The sequence below is a fragment of the Chamaea fasciata genome, unplaced genomic scaffold (genome assembly GCF_029207755.1).
Source record: "Chamaea fasciata isolate MVZ Bird 193981 ecotype frontalis unplaced genomic scaffold, bChaFas1.0.hap1 SCAF_5, whole genome shotgun sequence".
Taxonomy (NCBI): domain Eukaryota; kingdom Metazoa; phylum Chordata; class Aves; order Passeriformes; family Sylviidae; genus Chamaea; species Chamaea fasciata.
In genome coordinates, this window is record NW_027094090.1 from 72,039,541 (window position 1) to 72,063,261 (window position 23,721).

Consider the following 23,721-nt stretch of genomic DNA (forward strand, 5'->3'; position numbering starts at 1 on the left):
ATAGTGCTGTAATAAACATTTTGAATAAAAGTACAATTCAAGCTAAAACTAATCATGGCAGACTACACCCATCAGGAAGGCAGGAGCAGTGTCAGGACTGAATGTGAAGATAGCATTTTCCACTTTCTCAAAAGAAAAAATATTTTAATAATTTTTTTTTTTTTTTTTTTTTTGTAAGGAGAATAAACAGTTTCTTGCCCTTAGTTCATATTAGAAAGGTCTCTGTGATGACTAACAAGTCTGATTTTGCTAAAATGGAACCTCTGCAATTGAGGCTGGGACAGGAAATTTTTAAAAATGCATTTTCAGATCTCTTCATGCTAAATGACTGAAAATGTCTCAATTTTAAATTGTTCTTGATTTTAAAGCTTTCTTAGGTTACATTAGCTATGGCATTTAACATTGCCATTGAAACAAAGCTCATTCTTTTCGAAGAAAGCTTATTTAAACACACACTTCCTGCCAATTCACACTGGCATCCTACTAATTTTGTTAAACACTCGCCTAAACAAACACACAATTTCTATTTCCATGGCCATTCATTAAGTGGGTAACACCACACGTAAATCTAGCCTAACTCATGCTTTCTAACTTGACTCCTAAAAGCCCTCACCCACTCTGTCAGGAAAGAGCAGCTGTGTAGGGCTTCCTCTATAGAAAGAAAAAAACCCCAACTTTTGTAATTGTTGTTTCTGTCTTAAGCCATAAATTCTTCAGGCCATTCCCTCCTGTGCATCACTGAAGTCTGAGCTCTGGTTGCCCATTTTGCCCATGACCATGACTGAAGCATCAAGACCCATCTGCATCTGTGCAGTGATTCTCGTGCCTGAACTCCCTGTTTTGGAACAGCTCAGGCCTCCTGTGTAATTCCAAGGGCTATTACCCTGCCAGTTGTGGAGAACATGCTTGATGAACCAATTAGCCCTTTCTCTTTGTAGCTGGATGGAGAATGCACTCCTTGCAAGCAAATCAATATAGGAATTTGTTTGTTTCCTGGCTAATTCGTATTCAACACTGCAGGAAACTCTTGTCTTGCTGAGTATCAGCTCCAGATGTTTCTCACAAAAATAACAGCACACAAATACCTGGAAGAATTTTAGGAACAGAAGAGGTGGGGAGGGGGGAAAAAACCAAAACAAGAACGTACTTCTCTGTAACTATACACACATGAAATGTGATCCTTCCGTGAGCTGTGTCTGTGTGGATGGAGCTGGTGACAAGGACGACTCTGGTGAAGAAGGCAAACTTTTCACTGCCAGTCATACAGCAAAATAAATAAGAATACAAGTTACAGAAGCCATAATAGAGATAAGCTTGAAAAATCAGCATTTCGATTCATAGCAAAATATAAGCAGAAACAAATGAAAGCTACACATGTAAAGACTTAAAATCTGGTCAGCACAAAAAGCACAGCTTCAAGGGAGACATAGTTGATCCTTAATCAGGCTTAGAAAAAACTAGTAGAACAGCAAACACATGAATGCTGATGTTTTATGTTGCCAAGAAAGAGAGGGGAAAAAAAAAAAAAATTCAAGAGTTGGGATATGCCCAGACCCACCTTCATATCCCAGCTCAGATTAACTAAGCTTTTTCATTCTGCTGAGCAGAACAAAATGTACAGACAAGTTCTGGTTTTGATTATCAAGTCACAGAAAGGATTGCTGACTGCACTACAAAGGTCCAGATCACCTTTTATATCCATAAGTCGAACCATTTGGCCTACTTAACCATTCCCATCAGCAAATACCCCCATAATGTCTTGAATTCTATCTTCTCCCTTCCTCCTTCCCTACTCACTCCCCTCCTTTTTTCCTTCTTTGCATACAGTTTTGCTTTATTCCGCTCTTCTCTTCTTGCAAAATAGTCCACCACCAGTCATTGTACCAGTCAGGTGGTGCTTTCTGTTTTCTACATCTTCCTTACTCCTCAAAACACGGCAAAACTGGGATCTTTTAATTGCTAGTTTAAAATATTGGAAACCCTCGATAATCCCACAATTTTGGGCATATCTAAGGTCACTCAGCAGCAGGGAGTAATGGTAAAAAGTCTACACATGTCCAGGACTGAGATGAAAAAGGAAGGACTTGCTCCAACCAACAACTACAGTCTGACTCAATTTTTGGCAACAATTATTTAAATCCCTGAATTAGCAACTATAAAAGCTATATTAAAACCTCAGAAAAGTGGAATTTCTGTAGCTGTCCCCTGTGAAGCTAGTTTTTCTGTACCTGATAAAACTGTACACTTCACATGTAGACTAGCTCAGCATTTTCAATTCACCAGGGTTTCATAGCATCAAAAGATATCAAAATGAAAAAGAAATCAAAATGAAATCAAGTTTTACACATGTACTGGATAAGCTGTGCTTCAGTCAAACTCTTTTCCATACCTGCTGCTGCCTGATTTCCTTTTGAAGACTGTGCTGCTAATTCAAATGAAGACACAATCCCTTCTTGTTCTTGAACACTAAGTATTTCACTTTCTTCTGAGCTGGTTTTGGGTTTGTGGTTTGCAACTGTGGTCACACTCTGCAAGCTGCTTAAAAAAAGCACAGCGTTCAGAACTCGCTCTAACTTAATTTCAGGTGTTAACCACTAAGTGTGGGAGCTATAATTTAATTTTCTCCTGTTAACAGAAAAAAGTTGCAACTTGCAAGTCCAGGTATAATAAATTAAGCAGGCATTTTGAAACCCTTCAACTTTGCGTAGTTAAAAAAGCACCTGGAATTTAATTCCTTTCCTTTACACACTCCTGCAGTTTCCTGCTGCTGAGGGGTCCTGTGACAAAGTTATGACCTAATGTGAGAACTCACTCAGGACCTGCAATGCAACTCACACTGAAGTTATGAATCGTGAGAGAGATAAATATCCAAGACATAATATCCCTCTAATTCCACAATGCTGCAAAGTAGTGAGGTAAGAATTAAAGCAGGAGATGTAGAATAAGATGTTTACTTTGCCCCTAAATATCAGCAATAAAGAGCATGCGATGGAAGCACTGGCTGTAGTGTTCATAAAAAATTGACACAATGCTTGAACTGACATTATTAAACACATTTTGGAGGCCAAAACTAGGATTATGAATGCATTCTGTTTACAACTGGGACGTCACTTGAAAATAAACATTGCTTCATCTACCAAGTCATCAACTCTGACTGAACCCCTGCAGCAGTTAAGCCTCTCACTAGATTTCCCTATACATCAACCACTCAAAACCATATAAATAAACCTTTTCAGTATTTCTGGCAATTGCTTGGACCATTCAGCTAATAAATAAAACATGCAAGATTAAAATAGCCTCTGAACATCTTGTTTGATTTTTACCTTATATCACCATCATGTGTTTCTTCCAATTTATTTTTCTTTTCTGCTTTCTCTTCATTACTCACTTCTTTTGAGTCAGATACAACATGTGCATCTGATAAAAGATCATCAGTTTTTGACAGCTGTAAAAAAATTGAAATCATGAAACAAAAAGCTGTAACACACACTAAGTGGCAGATAAGAAATACAGTACCAGGAAACAGTTTTATTAACAGACAAATTTTGCCATCATGTATACTCAGTAACTCAGAATTACATAACTTAAGAAATTTTTATCAATACCATGCAGGTTAATAGAGTTATCCTAAAACTTATACCAGAGGCCACGGACAGGGTTTGACTTAATAACTTCCAGAACTTTTCTGAACTCACTGGATTGCAGCCTGCCTGTTTTTCCATCCCTCTCTTCACGATGCCAACAAAAATTCCAGATGCTGCAATATTTTTTGGTAAGACTGAATGCTGCTCTTAAGAATCTGATTACATTTAAATAATTTGAGTGTATTACCTCATTTTCCTTTTGAAATATTTGCATACTTAACAAAGGAACAGTCTCTTAAAAAGAGACTATATCGTTGTTTCTAATGGATAACAATATAAATTAGTTATTGGGTTTGATACCATTCTCCATCAGATATATATTAAAAAAACTAAATATAAAATACGAAAACAAAAAGATTATTAAATAAATAGAAGAATGATTAACTGAGGAATATGAATACAGAAAAGAAAAAACCTCTACACAATACTTTAAAAAATATTAAACTATAAACAGGATATGATTATGTAGAAGCAAGTCTAGTAATCCATTCTTCACAGCCAGTCTGGTTTTGCTGAGTGTTAAGGGCACTTTAGTACCAGAAACATCAAGGTAATTCCCTGCCAAGTGTGTTTCAAACTATTCCAAGGCAGAAATCAAAGCAGTGACAAGTATCTAAAAGTACACGCACTGCCTACTTCCGTGTATAGTTTGTTGTGTCAGCTTTATTCTGCTTTCTATAAACGATTTGATGCACTATAGCCAACCAAACAAAAATTCAGGGACATTAAATGGCTGTCAAAAATTACACTGGGGTAACCTATGCAATGAATATGTTAATGATTATTATTTAAAGACCACATACAAGAATATTCAATGTCTCAGCTATAGAGAGATGTGATAAAATTTTGTCATTCTCTATGGAATATTGTATATCCAACAAGAAGTCTTTATTTTCCAAGCCAAAGGAAGTGGCTCATTTTCCCATACTCTGGTGTGTGTGTGTGCCTCAAAATACTTTGTTACTGCAAGACAAGCTGATGAACAGTTTAATAAGGAATATTTCTGTACCTCTTCAGTAAAACTTGAATTATGTTCTTGATCTCCATCATTTTTTAGTTGTGCTATTTCTTCTCCAGGACTTCCATTATTTTGTTTCAAATTATTTTCTCTACTGGTGCTCTCTAACTCCTTCATGTTACCAGATACTGTATCATCCTTTTTCCGATTCTGTGCAACAAAATTGGTACATGGACATATTGTTACAAAAGTTATCACAGTATCAGTTCTGAGCCTGGCGCTGCCATCTGACTGACTAAAAAAACAAAACCAAAACTTGAAAAAACCTTCAGCATAGATGGCAATAAGGGAAGTAGAAATCATTAAGGACTCAGGATTTTCTCATTCTTGTACCTCTCAAAACAGTTCAGCCTGTCTAACATTTGTCTGTAAGATTACTGTACTTTCTGCCTCCCCTTCCTCTCCAATGTCACCCTTATCTTCTGAAATTTCATTCATATTTAGCTCAGTCTCAAATCAGCTTAGCAGCAGTCTTACTTGCATTCATAAGCACTGCTCTTTTTATAAAATGGCCTTTTCTGGTTTAAGAAAAAAGAATCAATAAAAATCTGCTTTCAGCACAAAATGCACAGTGCACCTGCATGCACTCCCTCCAATTATCTTGGGTATCCTCCAAGCCTATGGTGTGAACTGATTCAACAGAGGACAACATAGTACCTGATAATGGCTGAGGATATTAATTATGTCTTTAAAAAATAAATTCCATTGCGCAGAGAATAAATTGATATAAAAATTTTGAGGAAGGATGGTAGAGGTGACTTAAGATTGTGAACTGTGAACATGATATTGGCAGACCCGAAGGGAGGCTCATCTGAGAACTAGAGCTGAGAAAAGTAGGAGCCATGGAAGCAGTAAATCTTGAAGCTGAATTCCTGTGATCTAACACATGCACTCTATTAAGAGGAAATTCCACATAAGTCAGTTCATAAATCAGTGTCTTTGCTCTCCTAAATTAAAGTATGCACCCCTTATCATAGGCTTGTCCCAACAACAGTTGTGAAGCAACTTCCTTTTGTATTATGGTAATCACTTCAAAATTACACAGCAGGCCATTTATAAAATCCTTTTCCCCCTCCAATTCTTAAATAACCAAACCACAGTCGAAAAGACTTCCAGCAGTTAATGCCATTGCACCACTTTTCTAAAAATCAATAGACATAAAAACTGGGCTTTTAGAAATAAAAGCTATTATTCAGCATAATACCTCATCCTGGGGCTTTTAGCCAAATAGCATTCTAGAAGAATTTAAGCTGTGATAGAAAATGTGACTTTGTAACACGGAATATTAGCTAAATAATCAATTCAAAAATCTTTTAACTTTATAAATCTCTTATCATCCATAGAGCCCTGATTTCACCAAGGCTGAGGAACATGGTGCAAGGAACAGAATTATTCTGAGTTCTGGCACAGATTTGGCCCACTCCCCCACTGTGCTGCCCTGTGCTGGTGTGACACACAGGACTGCAGCCTCCTCACCCTGAGGTGTGGAACGAGACCACAAGGAAGAGGTAAAGCTTGAACACCTCTGTAAAACCTACTGGAAGAACCATCTGCAAAGCTCTGCTCGGCACAACCTCTTCTGTGTTAATCACAGAAATGTTTGTAGCAACTCCCTTCACATACAGCATTCCTTATGTCAGACCAAATGCAGATGCTCTATTGCAAAGGCTAAACTGGAATTTGGAGTCTGCTGGGGATGCAAAGTTCTTGAAGAAAAAGTAACTTTTGTATAGCTCTGTAGCAGCTTGTCATGCTGAGAGGGGAAAAAACCAACCCAAAACACAAAGCTGAAACATCTTTGGAAATACCTTCCTGCTTTTAATAGTTAATCTGCTTTTGGAAAATCAGATGTTTAAATGCCTACAAAAGAAACAAAGGCATTTCCATAACAGTAGAAAAGATAGTAATAATAATAATAATAATAATAATAATAATAATAATAATAATAATAATAATAATAACAACACTAATACTAATACTAATACTAATACTAATAAAGTCAATAAACAGCATGGCCTGAAGAAAAAAGTATTCCAGAAGACTAAAAACCCAAAGAAACCAAAAACCAACCAAAAATGAACTCCATGAAGCTACTGGAAAAGAAAACTGATTTTAAATATTTAGGAAGTTGTAGGCTGTCTAATATCTGCCATCCTAGATCTGGGTTTGGTTTGGCTTTTTGCATTTTATTTCGTTTGTTTGGGGGTTTTTTTAATATATATTCAGAATAATATTTCCTGGTTAATGACAAGCAGTTATATCTCACTCTTCTCTCCCCACCCTTTACCCATGAGCAAACTTTTTTAGGCAAATAAACAAGTTTAAGAACGAGTGAAAACAAAAGTGGGTTCTACTTTAATGTATTTATGGGCTCAAACACCACAGCAGAAGGTCACCATTTAGGAGCTCTGATCATAAATGCACATTCCTCCCTAAAAATATTACAGATGTTTGAATACATTACATGGCAGAAAAATCAGCATTGACTTCATTTCAACATCAAGGGAGTCACGATTCTCCCTGATCTTGTTTTTAGTCACAAACCTTGCAATTTCACGTTGTTTACTAAATTTGACCAGAACACCCTGCCCTGTTAACAAACATCACAATGCCTAATCAACTGGATGTGGATTTGAACTATTTGTTTTCCTAAGAGGCAAAGAAGTGGCTTTAGGGGTAAGCATGAAGCTTGTCCTTTTGAGTCCATGACCCTACAATTAGTCTCAAATGAACTCCTTTGGTTTTAGATCACTGTGGAACCCACCTGTGCCAACTTGAATGGATTATCCCTGACATGGGACAAGCTCTGGGAAGGAGACTGGTCTGAAACACCAATAATATTGAGTCCTTTCCTCTTCTCTCTCAGACAAGCTTGTTGGTGCCTCTTTATTCTTTCCATCTGCTCCTCCACAGTCATTCGAGGCCGTGAGCCTTCTGCAAGGCACAGCTGCTCCACTGCACTCCTTGGTCTTTCCTTAAATGGAAGAAAATATAGATCTGTGTTTCAAAAAAACCCCAAGATTTCAGACGGGTAACTTAGCAGAAGAGATCACCTCATGATTTACTAAAGAGCAGAAAAATAGTGGGCAAATAAAGACTTCCTATGTATGTGGGAAAAAAAAGGTACAAAACCCAATTATCAATAAATGACCACTGAAATTCAAAATAAAAGGAAGGAATAATTTGCTCTTCTGAACAACAACATTGCCATCACCAATGACAAACATTAGGAGAATGGGAAGGTGCTCTCTCAAGGCCACCCTCTCAAGCTGAAACAATTTACCAGACATTATAAAACTGGCAAACACAAGATATTTGACTGAGACAGAAACATAATTGAAATTTAATGATCCAGGACGTTTATACCAGTTGATCTAATAGTAATTTCTGCCTTTTTATTTCAAGAAAAACTACAGCTGGGCATCATTGAACTGCAAGTGCAGGCTGAAACGAAGTGAATTTATTACCACTTAAAAATCTGTAATTCTAAGCATTATATTTTTCCCAAAATAACACCCATTTACCTACTCTTTTCTTGAAATTCACTGGTTTTTAGGCCGATTTGTATTTTTTATGACAGATAAAAATCGACTTCAGGCTAATCAGCTGCATTCAGTACATTTACAGTAACTGATTTCAGTTATGAAAAGTGATGTTCTTTCTCCAGTCAACATCCTGGGAGTTTCTCTCTCCTCTCCCAGTCTTTTCACAACTTCTCCTCTTCTATTTATGCTGTAACTATGGCAGAAGTTTCCCTCTCTTTTTGCATGAACCACATGCAAATGTGTGTCTTTAACCCAGAGACTACAGAACTGTCTAATCTGGAATTTTGTGTTTATTACCTGCATACTGCTTACTACATCCTTGTTTTGTGGCTGCTTTAGCTAATTCCCAAATTGTTTTAGTGCTGAAATAAATAAAAGCCTGTGTTTGTTATAAAGGGGCTGTTAAATTGCCAAATACAAATGCTTGTAAGATGCTTCATGTGCTTTCAACTCAAGCCTGAACTTCAGTAGATCAGTAGATTTAACATTTACCATTTAGTTCTTGCCCAGTTTGAGTGTCCCCATGCAGTATTTATACTTTTATCATTCTTTTTATAGCTGTCTCCATTGATCTAGTATATAACACTTTTATAACAGTGGTTTTTCTTTTTTTTTGTAAAGAAAATGAAAGTAACTTCAACTTTTGGAGTTAACTACCAAACTTAAAAATGAACACGTCCAACGCTCAAAGGTTATTTTAAAGTACCGTTCTTAGATCGATCTTCTTATTCTTCCTCAAAGTGACATAGGATGCTATTGTTGAGGACTCTGGCGTTGGGGATTTGGTTCTGGGTGGTACAACTCCCACAGGGAAATGTGAGCCTGCAAAACAGCAAAGCAACATACTGAGTGCTGCGCAAAACACTGCCAAAACCCGTTGATTTGTTTTCTAGAAAAGACACACTGTCAGCCTTGGGAACTCTCCTTCAAAAGGCAGATTCAGAAAGTGGTACTGAGAGTTGGTGGGTCAAGATACTGAAGGTCCAGCCAGCTCTTGGATGGCCTCATCTGTGTGTGTGAAACACACCCATGCTCATGTCTGTGTATGGATGAAATCACCCCTAAGCCTGGTCAGGTGGTGAGTGTAAACAGGAGCTGAGGATATTCTGCTATAATGCAACAGCTTGGGTCTCCTTAGGACATAAAAAAGGATAAAACACAGCAGAATTTAATTTTTTTCTTTTTGTGTCACCTTTATGTACCACACAGGTCACAAATATTCCTCTGGTCTCATATTTTTGAGATGGTCTCATGTCTCTTTAATTGCTGATGTTTGAAAAGAGAGGGAAATGGCTGGCATGAGAAGTGTTCAGTACAGTAACATGCACAACCACTAGAAAAACCTTTCAAAATTTCCTCTGAAATGATTTCTTTTTAGAACCACCCTCAATAAGAAACTACCATCATTTAAGTATGACTTCTTACAACAGCAAGATAGAAAAAAATTCAGAGATGAACTGCCTTTAAGTTTCTTTATCAGCTCAAAAACTTAAGACAGAATGGCATAAAAATGTCATCTGTAGCAGCATAGAGCTGTAATGGATTCCACACTACAACAGAACTGAAACAATCAGAAATGCTGACATTTTCCTACTGCTTGGGGATTGTTATTATGAGCGAATGCCCAGAACAAGAAATGTCTGTTAGAAAATTCATACGCTCAAATGATAAAACACAGCTATGACAAACCACAGACTAAAGGGAGTTTTAGAATATACAAAGCCTCTCACTGCTTGCTACCACTGCAGCTATTCTGTTCCACACCTCTAAATATTATTTATCTTAGAGGAATCTGCACTATTGCTTTCCCTGACTGGGGACTTTTTTTCTACAAATGGACATATTAAAGTAATTTCTGTCTTTGAGATAGAAAGCAGATTGGGATGCTTAACAAGTATTGGGTTGCTTTATATAGTCAGTGTAAATTTTCTTATTTTGTCTTTATGATTACTTCACCTCTTGACATGAATTACTGTGAATAATCAGAAACATCACAGGTCAATAAAACCTAGGCATGTCGTCAGAAAGATAAGTTTCTCAATTTACGTCACTGATGATTAGCAAACCTCAGGATAAATATTCTGTTTTTCGCCACCAAGTTAACAGAAATTTAATTATATGCCTTAACATTGTATCTCAGTAAATACCACAGAGAATCTGAATTCACAAATTGTGTGGTAGGTGCAAGCTTAATTATACCATAGGGCCATTCACACAGATTATACCCAAATTGCATGCTAACCTGAGTTTTAAAAACATCTAGGACCATTCTGATGAAAACAGTATCTTAATGTATAATCATAATTCTTGGTAAAATTGTTATCATGGCACGGCAACAGCCTGCTTTGTAAATGCTTAGTCAAAGCACCAAAACAGAAGCGACTGATCCTGTTGGCATGGGCAACATCAATCCTTAGGGTAAAAAACCAGCTAAATTTAGGTACTTTTTCTCAAAGCCCTCACTATGGTTTTTGGGAGGTGTTAAAGCTGAGCGTTTTTCTGAAGTCACCTTTAACAAACTATTCTGTGTGTTTTAACAAACAGAATTGAGAAGCACTTCCTGGTAAAAGACTCTACCAAGCAATTAGTGGCTTTTATGGGAGCTAGATGAAGAGAAGAATCTGAAGCATTTAGCAATTGCTAAGACCTTTATTGTCCGTACACTCCAAGGTCATGATCATTATTCCTATTATATCAGAGGACAGAAGGCAATTCAACAATTACAAGATTAAAAAAAAGAAAAAGACATTGTTTCCCTGCCTTATGAGAGCCTGAAAATTCTGTGGTGCTGCCTTTTTGGACGTTCCAGTGACATAACATTGGGAGCTTGATTCAAAAACTGAGTAATTGTTCAAGGGCAAGAACATAAAATGGGTAATTGTTCAAGGGAATGGTGTGTGGGGAATGTGAGTGATGTGATTAGACATGGTGTCAATAAGGATTTCAGGGTTGTTGGTGAGTGTAATGTTTGATTTTTCTGCAGTGTAATTGACTGAAATTTCTCTCGTCATATAATTAAATCATTATTTTATTGTTGAAGCTGTTCCATCAAACTGAGAAATGGACAGGCTGCAAAGACACAAACCATGAGGCAGCTTCCATAACACAGCTGAGCTCGGCATTCCTTGTGAAAAAGCTGAAAGGTTATAAACACCGTGCCTGGGGACAAACCTTTAGCAGAAGATTCTGATTCTGAAATTGGTTCTGTTTTTTCTTCACCATTTGACTCATCCACTTCCGCTACTGTAGTTAACTCGGGTTCGCTCTTATAAAGCCTATAATCAGGACCCTGAGGAACACCAAGGGATGAGGTAAATAAACAGCACTTTGGTCCAGGTATTTATGTCTTAAGACTCAAAACAATTATTTTGTGATAACTCTGCTCACACTTGAAGACAGTGCTCCACTGTTCAAGTGGCATGGCAGCAGTATTTTTCAGTAGTTAATTTGAGCAACAACATTTGCAGACAGTCAGAAATTACAGGAAAAAATTGCCATGAAAGGGCAGAGTTGTGGGGATTTTTTAATCATCTCCTGGAAACAAATTGGTATAAGCTTCAAAAACTGAGCCCAGAGTTTTTTAGAGAACTAGTAGGGAGAAGAATCTAAGTTTATGAAGTTTAAGTCTTAAGACACTTTATATATGCACAGAACACATGAGAGGAAAATGTGAAGAGCAAATGATGCGTCAATAAACAAAACTAAATAAAAGTGAAACCACAACACAGAAGTAGCCAGATGAGTGAACAAAAACGGTGACTGTGCAAAGGAAGGAGGATGCTTCAAGAACAACGTGGCAGTTTAAGCCACTTACACAGTAAGATCCATTTCTCTGATATCCTTGAACTTGGTACATCTTCTTTTCTTCTGTCAGATGTACTGGGCCCCTGCTATAACAGAGCAAGGAGCTGCTATCACTGGGCAGAGGGGGGATTATGGGAGGATGCTCTGTAAAGTCATAGGACCGAGGGAGTGGAGGACGAGGTGGGACTACTTCCTCTTCCTAAAGATTGTAGAATAGTCACCTTATTTAGACGTGTGCACCTGGTACAGTTATTTATAACTTAAAAAGAAAAATATATTACCATGGCTACAGCAGCTATAGATTTTGCAGTTAAAGGGACAATGTCTCATTTAATAACAACAACACAAAAAATTCTTTTAACACCTGCACTTTCTTGTTGGACATGTACAAACTCCCTAAATTGTACTTTAAAAAATTAAATCCATTCTCTTTTGAAAGATTTTTACGTAAACGAGACTTTTAGAAAGTTCTGTAAGCCAGATATTTCTTGCATACGCTTTAGATAAGCAGGACAATGTCCCTTTAAAACTGTAACTTCTAGCCAGATTTTCAGAGGAACTGAACATTTGGGAGCTCCCACAGTTTCAGCTCTTCTTGTGGGTGCTCTGGCCATCTGAGAACCAGGCTCAAGATCTGAATAAACATATAAAGCAATGTATTTCTTCCCATGAAAAGTGTGGTGGGTAGAAAACAGATCCATAAATCAGGGTATTTATTTCTACGGTAAGAGCCTAGGGAGAGGAAAAGGTAAGAAATGGAAAAGAGAAACACACCAGTGAGAATACAGAGACACAGTACAAATGAGTGTTAGAATTACTAGTGGAGGTATCAGTCTTTAAAACTAGTTCATAATGCAGTGTTTTTACAGAAACATACTGAATACATCCTTCAGACATCCTCAAAATATTTACGATAATGCTTGTTTTTAGCACAGCCACATTGCAACTTCCGTAATGCTAAAATAGTAAATATGCTAAAACCATACCTCATTTTTATATTTAATAGAAGAAAATGTCCTCGATATCATGATTCCTGTTTGGGGGAAGGTAGAGGGGAAAAAAAGAGAAAAATGGTTTTCAATGAACAGCTTTTAAAATATGAACTTTAACCTGTTGCTATCAAACAAATGCCGCAAGCATCGACTTCAAGGACTTCTTGATTTGTTCTTTTCTTAGTCATTGTGCCATTTTTTCAAACATACAAAAGCAACAATGGAGCTTATACTTTACAAATTTATGATGCAATTTCCTTTCCCATGCAACAGAACCATTGCTTACCTGTCTCAGAAGAGCTTCTTTGCTGTTTATGTTTAAGTAAACCCTCCATGACATCCTGAATTCTCCACAGTTCCTTCTGAATCTGAGCACGCTGTATCCCTGCTGATTCAGTCTGTCAGCAAACAAACAGCATTGTATGGCCAGTACAACATTAGGATACATTGCAAGTGAAAAAAAAAAGGGAAAACTTTTCTCTCTCTTTAAGCTACACTGCATATCCTTCCACAGTGAAGGAAAATAAAATGCAGTAATGACAGACAATAAAACATTCAAAAATATTGTCTGGAACAAAAAGTGTAAGATTGACTAATTTCCTAATGCCTCAGTTGATTTGAGAGCAGTCTGTTCATTCAAACTTCACTTCAAGAACAGAATTTCATCTATGGTCTCCAAAGAAAATCCAAGCAGACTTTGCACAGGAGACCCACACACAGCCACAGAAAAGGACCCATCACTTCCTTCCCCAAAACTGGTGGAGGTGAACACAGTGTTTGTGTGCTGGCATACAAACCTAATTACATTCATGGACATGCACACTGTGGGCCAATCAATGCAAGTTCCCCAGATTTTGGGCATCCTCAGAATCTCTTTCATAGAAAGATTTTCTGCACAGAAAATCAAGCCCTGGAGCAAAGAACCTGTCCTGTCCCAGATAATCTGTGCACACCTCCACGGCCATATCTCCATATCTCTGTGTGTGTCACAGAGAGCTCTCCTTAGGAATTCAGCACCATCACTGTCCTGACCTGTACAGTGAGTACTAAAATGCACAGAAGAACCCTTTGTTTGTAAGGCCTGAAGCAACACCTAGAGCATTTTCTGTAATAATTAATTTTGCTAAAACGATTTGATTTTTAAATACTCAGTTAAATGGAAGGATTTGTGTGAAGACAGATTATATTATGACTGTCAGAGCAACTAAGGTTTGAGAAAGGCACCCTGTTTCAGACCTGCTCACTGAAACAAAAAAAAGGAAGCTTCCAGACAAAGGAATACCAGTGTTATAACGTTAAAAAAAAAAAAAAAAAAAAAAGGAAAATTTGAAGACTTCTTCAGAATTTACAAGGTAGAAAAAGAAATGGAAAGTTTGTTAGTTCACCATTTGTCCCCCTTTTGTCATTTGTTGTAAAACTCACAGAAAGTCAAAGTGAATTGGATGTACTTTAAGATCTTTGCCACACCTGTATTTCTCCAAGCCGATCGAGCTGCTCCTGCATATGGTTCCTTGTTACAGTTACATCATACTCCAATTTATCATATTCTCTCCAAGCTCTTTCCAGTTCCTAAGTATATAACAAATGTAAAGAATTACGGACGCACATTCCATTAAAAAAAAAAAAAAAGTTTTTTTAAAATCTTTTTACAATGACATGAAACTTCAGGAAGTAACACATAGATAGACACCAGCAATAAATAAATAGATGCATAACAGCTTTTTGATTTTCTAATGATACTGAATGAAATTCAAACAAACAGCATTTTGTCTTTTCACTAGCAAAAAAAGATAGGCAAGGGCAAATTCTTCAGAAAACGCCTTTATAGTCAGCAGGCATGTGGATCTTAAGCTGTCTTTCCAGTGAGGCAGAAAAGCCACAAAAATAGATGCAAATTTGTCTCTTTTATCACCCAGAATACACATGTGTGAGTGCACAGCATGTGTGTGCACAGGCAATGCATTATGCAGGGGAAATGTAACTCATCCAGCCCCGCCTGCAAGGCTGCCAGGGAGTGCCCCAGGCCTGCCAACACACCACTGCTTTACATATGTGCAACTGCAAACACCACAAGGAAAAGGCGAAGAAGAAAACCAAAAAAACCACCAAATCATTCTTCTTTGAGGTCAGCCCCACCATGTCATTTTCGCAGCCTACATCAGGCAATTTAATAATTTAGAATAAATTAAAAAGTTAATGAGGGAAAGTGTATCTTGAGGATTTCCCTTCCCTTGGTTCCCTTTTCCATGTCCAACCAATTCCTTCTACAAGACAGTCCAACATTCAGACTACAACCAGGATTTCAGGACTGACATTGTATCAGTTTTTACCACAGCTACCCTCTGGAATTTGACACCTTTTTGGATATATGTGTAAGTAAGCAAAAATGATTCCTTGTCATTTCAGCATAGAAACCATCACAAAGTGTAAAAAGACAGTAAACAGTAAAAATTCGTTCCTATCTCACCCCCTCCCCCTTTTTTTAAAGTCTCCTGGAAGTGCATAATTTGAAAGATCTTTTAAATGTAATGACCCACTATTAAAGAGACTATGGCAGTCCTGCAGCTGCTTTTGCTTAAAGTAACTCGAATAGAGTTCGTGCTTGACACTATTTTGCCATCGCATGAAATAGCTTATTTGCATTATTTACTTCTTCTGTTATCAATTTCTCATATTTCAAACATTACAATTACCGCATCAATCAAGTCAGCATGCACCCATTCCTGGCAAAAAAAAAAAAAAAAATATTTACAGGAAAAACCACTCGATGAATGCAGTGAAAAGATCACTTTCCATCCACCTTTGACAAAAACACAAGCGAGTAACAAACAACTGAGCTTTTGCTGGGATGCAGTAAAAAAATAAATAAATAAGCAAAGGCAATGCAATTAGGAATATGAACATAATCATTTCACACTTCATTAAGCTGTGCTGGGAAAAACGTCTTACTTACCGCAGTGGCTCGGGACACTTCCCGACAAGTGCTGAGCAGTCCGTTCTGCAAGTCATCTCTCTGTAAGACTACATTTTGTATGGCTGCTGGGTTATCTGCATTCATTTCTATCTCCTGACTTGCTGATAGCAAAGCTTGCTCAAGCGTGTACTATTGTAATAAAAAGAATTATTTTTAATGTTCTGCATCATTGGGCTGATTTTCGTTTTATTTCAGCTATCAATGTTCTGATAATAAGCATGTAAAATAACATCCACTTTAGGTAAGAAATACAATTGTCCTACTTTCTCCTTGTGTAGCTGTTGAAGTTTCTCCTCCAGTGCTTGCACAACTTTATCCTGTTCACATAAACGGCTTAGCTTAGCCTAGTATAGAACGGAAAATTACCACAATTAGCATTTTGTGCTATTTACATCTTCAGCAATCAAAATCTAACTTGATCAAATCATCACACGAATCTACAGAAAATGTTATTAAAATGAGAATTCTAAAATTATGTTGGCATCAGTCTTGCATTTTCAAATTACTTAAGAAACCCTCTTAAGAAACTACAAAGTGCTATTATTACTTGAATCAGCATGGCTCAAAACATGTAATTTATGATTCTACAGCTAAATCTTTATAACTTAATAATAGGTATTCGATTCCATTTTAATTTACATATTGCTTAGTATTACAAAGACAATTTTGTACATTCACAGTTTGTCCCAAGGCTTTTCAGGTGATTGTATCAAATAGTTAAAATTTCAGGCTAAAATGTAGTATTTCCTGCAAGTTATTACAGAGACATGTCAAATCCCAAAGCCAAGAGGAGAATTATCATCAAAACAAAGAGACAAATACCAACATTTACAAGGAAGAAGGAATACAAATGACTTACATCAATGTCCAGCTCTTCAGTTCTATATTTGTATAGTGTACCCCTACACTCTTCTTGTGTTAACTATAAGGAAGAATAATATTGCCATAAAACAACTTAGTTGGACTGTGAAAATGAAAACTATTGCTCAGCTTAAGAGTTTTAACACAGAAATCAGCTTTTGCTTGAAAGGTAAACCTGCCACACTGAACAATACACATTTAGCCAATATACATTGAGGGTAAATAAATGGAATGTCAAGCACACTGTCAGTAGAGTTGCATTAAATTAACAGGCTGTTTCTAATGCAAACTGGAATTTCAAAGATGTAAAACTCAATCAAACATGGATTATGCAGGAAGATGAAATTGCCAGAGTACATCTAAATAATGATGCATCACTGAGTCTAAGTTTGTTACATGAATTCTAAATGCTCTCATTCCACTCTGAATTAACCATTCCAGGCCCATTAAGGCCAGGTGTTTCACAAGCAGGATGATCTGATGTGAAGCCAAGACCAGAGCAGAATGACCTAAGTTTACAACATATATGCAAATATCTTCTCAGAGATACATCCAGTAAGTGCCACCACTTTTCATATGTATTTTTCATATGGATTTCCTACTTTTCATAGGATTTCTTCCCCTCCAACAGAGCATTACCAGAAATGTGACAAAGGGAAGCTCTTCTACTTTATCTCTGGACCTAGGCAAACTTGTCTCCTTGTGCTAGTCAGGAGGCAAAGTACCTCAAACTACTTTCATGCAGTTCCTCACATTAACCTCTTAACTTTTTCAATCTGTTACTGACCAACAAGATTTTAAAATATTTTACAAGAAAAAAGGCAGCTCCCCATTTTAGAGTGAACTGTCACACACACACTAACTACTTAATATCCTATACAGCAGTAAGGACATAACAGTATCAACCTTCATATTCTATTTAATTAAAAACATGAGGGGTACAGAATCCCAACAGAGATGCTTTCCTTCCCTGTGTCTGTCATAATTAGATTATTGTGACTTAATAGTACAAGAAATACTACTGAAACACAAGTCCATGTTAAGGAACACTTATAAATAAAAGGACTAGGGAAGGGTTCATGAGACAAGCATTCCGAACATAAAATAAATCTTCAACACACTAAAGTGTTTCATTTCACGATATTATGTCCACATACCTCATGCAAATGTACCTGGTGACAATTTAGAAGTATGAGCAGTGTATTAAAAACACACAATAACCTTCTTCGAAATGGACATTTCATGGAAATGAATGCTGGAATATGAAAAAAAGCCACAGCACTTTTGCACCTCATGAACGTCACATCACAAATTAAGATATCTATTTAAATTCCCACTGTTGTAGAGTTGTGTTGTTTTACTGTTGATTTTATCACAATGAGAGAAAAATGAGGAATGGAAATATTTAAATAAAACTCATAAACATGGCCAAATGTCTTTAACTTACAAAGGAAACCTAGTTATATTTCACAACAGAAAGATTTTACAAAAAGAAGATTATCCCCTATTAAATAAATACACCTTTCCAAGTCACTGCTCAGCATTTTATGTGGCTTGGCTGGAAAATTATTTTGCTTCTTCAAGCCAGTATTTTTTATACTTTTTAAAAAAGAGAGACCTTTTTTTTCCCCCGTCATTTCAACCTTAATTAGAGCCGCGTTTAAAACAGTTTGCCAATTCAGAAATCCCTACCCCTCTGTACCTCCTGAAAGGAATACATCTTAAGTATTCAGAGAAGGAAAACAGATTTTCAAAGAACACTATAGCCGTGCTAATTCTTCTTATTAAAATCCCATCACAGCTTTTCAAATTGCTACCGACTTCTTGCTTTGCTCAGCAGTCCCAGTTCCACACAACAGGCACTGCTGGAGAGCCGCATCATTTGAACATTCCCACCGCAGCCTCTTCCCCAGACTCAGCACAGAAACTCCCCAAATAATGTGAGTAACTTAATCCATCTGGGACAAAACAGCAGCTCCACTTCTCCCGGAGCACATCAATAAATCCGCTCAGGGCGAGGAGCGCGGAATGCTCTCGCATCCTGCTGGAGCGACAGGAGGAACTGCAGCTGACAAAACGCAATGGCACATTTCAGGCAAGGTTAACAGCCTCGCAACCCTGGAAAATGCATTAACAGAGCTCCAATGACCAAGTTATCAAAATGTACTTTATGTCACGTTCCACAAACGCCCTTTTTGCCAAATCGTTCCTGCAAAGCCTTTGCCAGGGCTGTAACTCCAGAGCAAGAGTGCCATCTACTGAACCAGAGACAGGAGTTGCTGCTGGCCTCCCTTTCCCTCGACATCTGCCTGTTTAAACACGCCAAATCCATTCCTCTTAGCATAGGGAAAAGCACCAAAAACCTCCCAGTCATGAGAGAGCAGCACCCTGAGACCTACAAACAGAATACCATTTTTCAAAGGCAAACTGCACATGCAGTTTGGCCAAACGTGTATCTTGCATGTGAAAAAGTTATATGACCTTAAGTGAACCTCCCTCTGAGGTTAGAAATCATTTGTCATCAACTGTACAGTCCCCACCTCTGTCACACACCAGAACCGGGTGATTCCCAAAAAGGGGGAGATCCCTAAGGACACCCTAGGATGTTGCTGAGACACAAGCTATTGTGAAGCTATTTAAGTAGTTGATACTAAAAGCATTTAAGTGACAGCATTATTTCACTACTTTGTAAATTATTTTCAGATTCCAGTGACTGTTTTGATTCAATAAATATCTAGGGGGATGTTTCACACCCCAAAAAGCACGCTATGTAGGATACTGCACTTAGGAAATTAAAACAGGACAACCTAGGATATTCTGCTGTTGAGTATGAGATTAAAATCATGACTTCCAAGAGGCTCTTTTGTTTACTTCTTGCTTGTTAAAATACTTCTTGCTATCAGGAAGCAGGGCAAATGAGCATTTAACCCCATTAAGCAAGGTTCTCCTCTAATTTTGAATTCTGTGACCTTAAACACTTCAAATGCAAATTGAAAAGACAAGATTTTTAGCTTGAACACAATCACCTTGTGCTCATAAGAAAACCTGAAACATTTCAAGATCTAATATGCATAACAGCTTAAACGTATGCAGCTCCTACAACAATAATAATAAGCCATAAGCAAAACCTCTCTATCTTTACAAGAACAAAAAACTTAAGGGCTATTTTTCTCTGTTTTTAATGTATTAAGGGCACGGCAAGACCCGGATGTTAGCTTGCTGCAGTCAGATTTTAGTTTTTCCTCCTTAAGGGAACTCACACATATGAGAGGAATTGAGGAAAATTTTGCTTTTTAAAGTCAGCCTGTACTGCTTTACAGAAAAAGATTAGAGAACAAGATTAACATTCCTCATCTGGAAAGAAGCAAAAAACTCCAAACCAAGGTAGAAATGGGTCTAGTCTGTAAAAATCCATTTTTTTTTTCCCCCCCTGTATATATGGAACAATTTCCCTGGCTTGTACTTGTGAATTTATAGCACAGTCTGCAGAGCAGACTGATGTAAGTCAAGTGATTTAAATAACTCTGAAGATGTAACAAATTACAAACAAAAGTGCCTTATAAATAACACATTTGAAATAGTAGATGTTTTTGCTGTTTTACTAGAGAGCCATTAATCATTACAAAAAGGAAGCAAGACAAATTAAATACAAACTTTTCTTGCTTTCTTTTGCTTAACTCTAAATGAGCTCAGACAGAAAACTGAACTGAATAAACTGAAGCTGAGAAAGATCTTTTTCTTCATCCACAGGAATGGCTGCAGTCATCACAAACTATTTCAGCATCCGGACAAGAAAACAAGTTTCAGCCACTTGCACAGAGGCTTCTCCCAATTATTTACATGTCTTTAAAACTGCAGCAGGAAAGACGACTGTTAAACCAATTGATTTTATTTGAATAAAAAAAAAAATACGCTGTTTAGACATTAAATAAGTTGCCAGAATTTTAAACAGGTTGGTTTTGCATTATAAAAGTTTAGAAGACTATTTAGGCAGGGAAATTTTGAGTCTACTTTTAGCCTATCCTGAAAGTCAGTTAATGCAACATATCATACAGGAAACTTTATCCATGAAAGCAGAGGAGGTTGTTAACTCTTCAGCTAAGGCAGCTTCTGCAGAAGCCTTCCAGCATGCCACAAACACTCTAACCTGAAGAGACCACATCTCTAGTGGCAAGAGGTTATTCGGTCCTCATGACCTGTTAGTCACTGTTTCTCTGACAAGAATGTCAAAAAAGGTGTTTATTCAGTGTCAGATAGGAAGCAGCAGATGTGCCTGCAAGGTGGGGGCAGATACTGCAGGTGACAGTAGAGCTTCGTCAGGGCAGCACTGGGGAATTTACTGGCATCCCCAAAGGCATGAGCAGATTAGCCCAGGCACACCTACACCTCAAATATGTCTATTTAATATCAGAAGCTTGGGTTAGTTTCCCCTGACACATCTAGAATGCCTCTGTTCATTATACAGCTATTGATTGATTTGTCTTACGTACTCAATCACACAAAACTGACTTGCTTTAAAAAAATTCTAACAGTCAGGCTACTTTAAAAAATTACAACAAGCCCCCAAAGTTTCATTTAGGGCTCGAGGGCACCTTACTCTCTCATTCCCCTCCAAATAGTTCTTCCAGGTTCCATGTTAAAGCTCCTGTTCTGCATGCAGGAGCACAAATCATGAAATCAGTCACTCACAACCAAACGTCCTTTGGAAAGCTGAGATTTTTTTGGCAATATTTCTGGATTGGAAGCAAACTTAAGATGTGGAGTTGACTTAAAAAAAAAAAAGAAACATACGATTAAGTTGCAGCTCTTTTTAGAAACAAGGCAATAATAAACATCTGTTTTACGTGGCAGAACATCTCCTTTTCTTCGAACTATGCAACCTTTGTGGATAATTTTGGCTCACGAGGGCACAAATGTAAATGCAAGGGATCTGGCCAGATACTCCCATGCGAGAACAACACCTTCGTTGTAGTTGAGGCAAGAAACATCTTAAACAACCCCTGACATGACAGGGGCCGCTCAGTTCAGCCCCAGCACCCGTAAGACACTGTGGTGCCAACACAGAAGGATTGGCCATGCTCATAAGTTAGTGCAGGTCTCAACTCACAGACAATATTTCCATTCACATTTCCGATTCTTCTTCCATCTTACCATTGCCAACCAGCACTAGATACTCTGTAAGTGTGCACAGTAAAGTCTGCTGTGACTTTGTGAACAGACACTGCCTTTTGGATTTACAGGCCCCAGATCAAAGTAATTTTGATCCTTTCTTTCTTCAGTGGCTAAAGGCTCGGTAGGTGCAAACAAAAACTTGTAAATCCACTTCCTAGAACAAAACAAAATTGCCAGAAATGACCAGGTAAACGCCACTCACATGCTTTTGTAGTGGTCAAAAGAAAGAAGCACCTTTGAACACTAATTGCAGAGAATCATGCTAAGACAAATGTTGGAAGCTCATTGGGAGTTTCATGAATTTACTGGACACCTGCATAAAGCACCAACTAATTAAATCGTCTAGACAGAAAAAAAGCTATTCCAAAAGTGTACATTTAATAGTAAACAACAAAAACGCAGCGAAAGCCATGCTAACGACATTGCAGCGTTTTAGGAAGCATGGATGACTTGTGGGTTTCCAAAGCAAAGAAGAGAAACACCGATGTCATGAATAAATCTGAAGGAACAACCAAAACTGTCACTAAGGAAAATTTTCGCAGATGATAAAGCAATTTCATTCACTATCCAAGACCTTACTTGATGGTACAGTTGCGGTCTTAGCGCCGAGTTCTCAATCATAGTGTGAACCATGGTGATTAAAGGTTCATTCTCTTTCATCTATTTCAAATCAGGAGGAGCATACAGCAAACATCAGTTTACAGCATGGCTAGATTTGAAAGACGACACTGTAAAATATAGCCTCTACTTTAATTCTTTCTAATAATGCAGTAGATTACATTTTAACCCATGCTTTTTTATATATATTCCATCATTCAGTAATATCAACATCTGAAAAGTTTAATAATATCAAACAAATATATCAAAAATAATGTAAACACCAACGTAATATTTATGCACCAACACTCTCCCTTTTGTAAAGATAAAAAAGCTTAAAATAAGTTTGGCTTTGCATGGTATTGAAATGAAAAGGATTATTGGATTTTGTAGCAGGGACACTCAAACCTTTATCAGCAAATCTTTTAAATTATAGATTTAATAACTCAGTGTACATTTAAAAGATATAAGCATTCCCAGCCTGTGAATAGACTTATGTCCACCTATCACAAAATGTCTTTATGTACTGCACTGATTTATACCCTTTGGAACATTGAATCATTGCCTGTTGCATTTATCCACCCCCATACACAGGAGTGAAACTATTTTGGAACCAGACATTTTCTATAATGATTAGTATTTATTGTTAACCATGCAAATATCAAAATCAGGTATTTTATTACACATTGCATATATTTAGGGTTTCAGAAAAGTGTGCAACACAGAAGAAAGTATGGAATTTTGGTTTAAAAAAGGAGACTTTCTTAACAAAAAGGGGAAAATTAAGAAAACAGGTGGTTTTCTTCTCCAAAGAAAAACTGAAAAGTCACTCACTGCACATTTCTCTTATTTTTGTTGGAAACTTTAGCAATACCTACTTCAGGTATGGTTGCACAAAGTGTATGAAGGACCATTTATGATCTTTCACTTTGCACTCTCCTGGAATTTGCACTCCAAGATTTGAGTTTTTGATACCTCCTTGTATTTCTTGCCCCAAATTATTTACGAAAAACCCAACTTGTGCATTTGGAGCAGTATTCTTTTCATCTTACGGTGAACAACTTTTTCTTGTCATAGATAGAGGACCTTTTTGTTGTTGTTGTTGTTTTTTATC

The 23,721-nt window shown here is 37.3% G+C and overlaps 1 protein-coding gene across 4 annotated transcripts in view; it reads right to left on the reverse strand.

Annotated features, from left to right (window-relative positions):
• The window catches only part of PLEKHA5 (pleckstrin homology domain containing A5), a 160,280-nt gene that overhangs the window by 4,658 nt on the left and 131,901 nt on the right, over positions 1 to 23,721 (reverse strand). For 2 of the 4 annotated variants that reach the window (XM_066184434.1, XM_066184435.1), the window contains 13 exons: positions 16,837 to 16,899; positions 16,241 to 16,321; positions 15,957 to 16,106; positions 14,471 to 14,572; positions 13,290 to 13,401; positions 12,998 to 13,044; positions 11,379 to 11,496; positions 8,914 to 9,029; positions 7,427 to 7,636; positions 4,654 to 4,812; positions 3,324 to 3,445; positions 2,390 to 2,538; positions 1,148 to 1,252 (listed from right to left, as the gene is read on the reverse strand). In XM_066184434.1, the coding sequence (XP_066040531.1) occupies positions 1,158 to 1,252; positions 2,390 to 2,538; positions 3,324 to 3,445; positions 4,654 to 4,812; positions 7,427 to 7,636; positions 8,914 to 9,029; positions 11,379 to 11,496; positions 12,998 to 13,044; positions 13,290 to 13,401; positions 14,471 to 14,572; positions 15,957 to 16,106; positions 16,241 to 16,321; positions 16,837 to 16,899 (1,524 nt within the window). In that variant the 3' untranslated portion in view covers positions 1,148 to 1,157. Of the gene's footprint in view, positions 1 to 1,147; positions 1,253 to 2,389; positions 2,539 to 3,323; positions 3,446 to 4,653; positions 4,813 to 7,426; positions 7,637 to 8,913; positions 9,030 to 11,378; positions 11,497 to 12,021; positions 12,211 to 12,997; positions 13,045 to 13,289; positions 13,402 to 14,470; positions 14,573 to 15,956; positions 16,107 to 16,240; positions 16,322 to 16,836; positions 16,900 to 22,589; positions 22,671 to 23,721 lie in introns of all 4 variants that reach the window. The other 2 variants (XM_066184437.1, XM_066184433.1) reach the window with 2 other exon arrangements.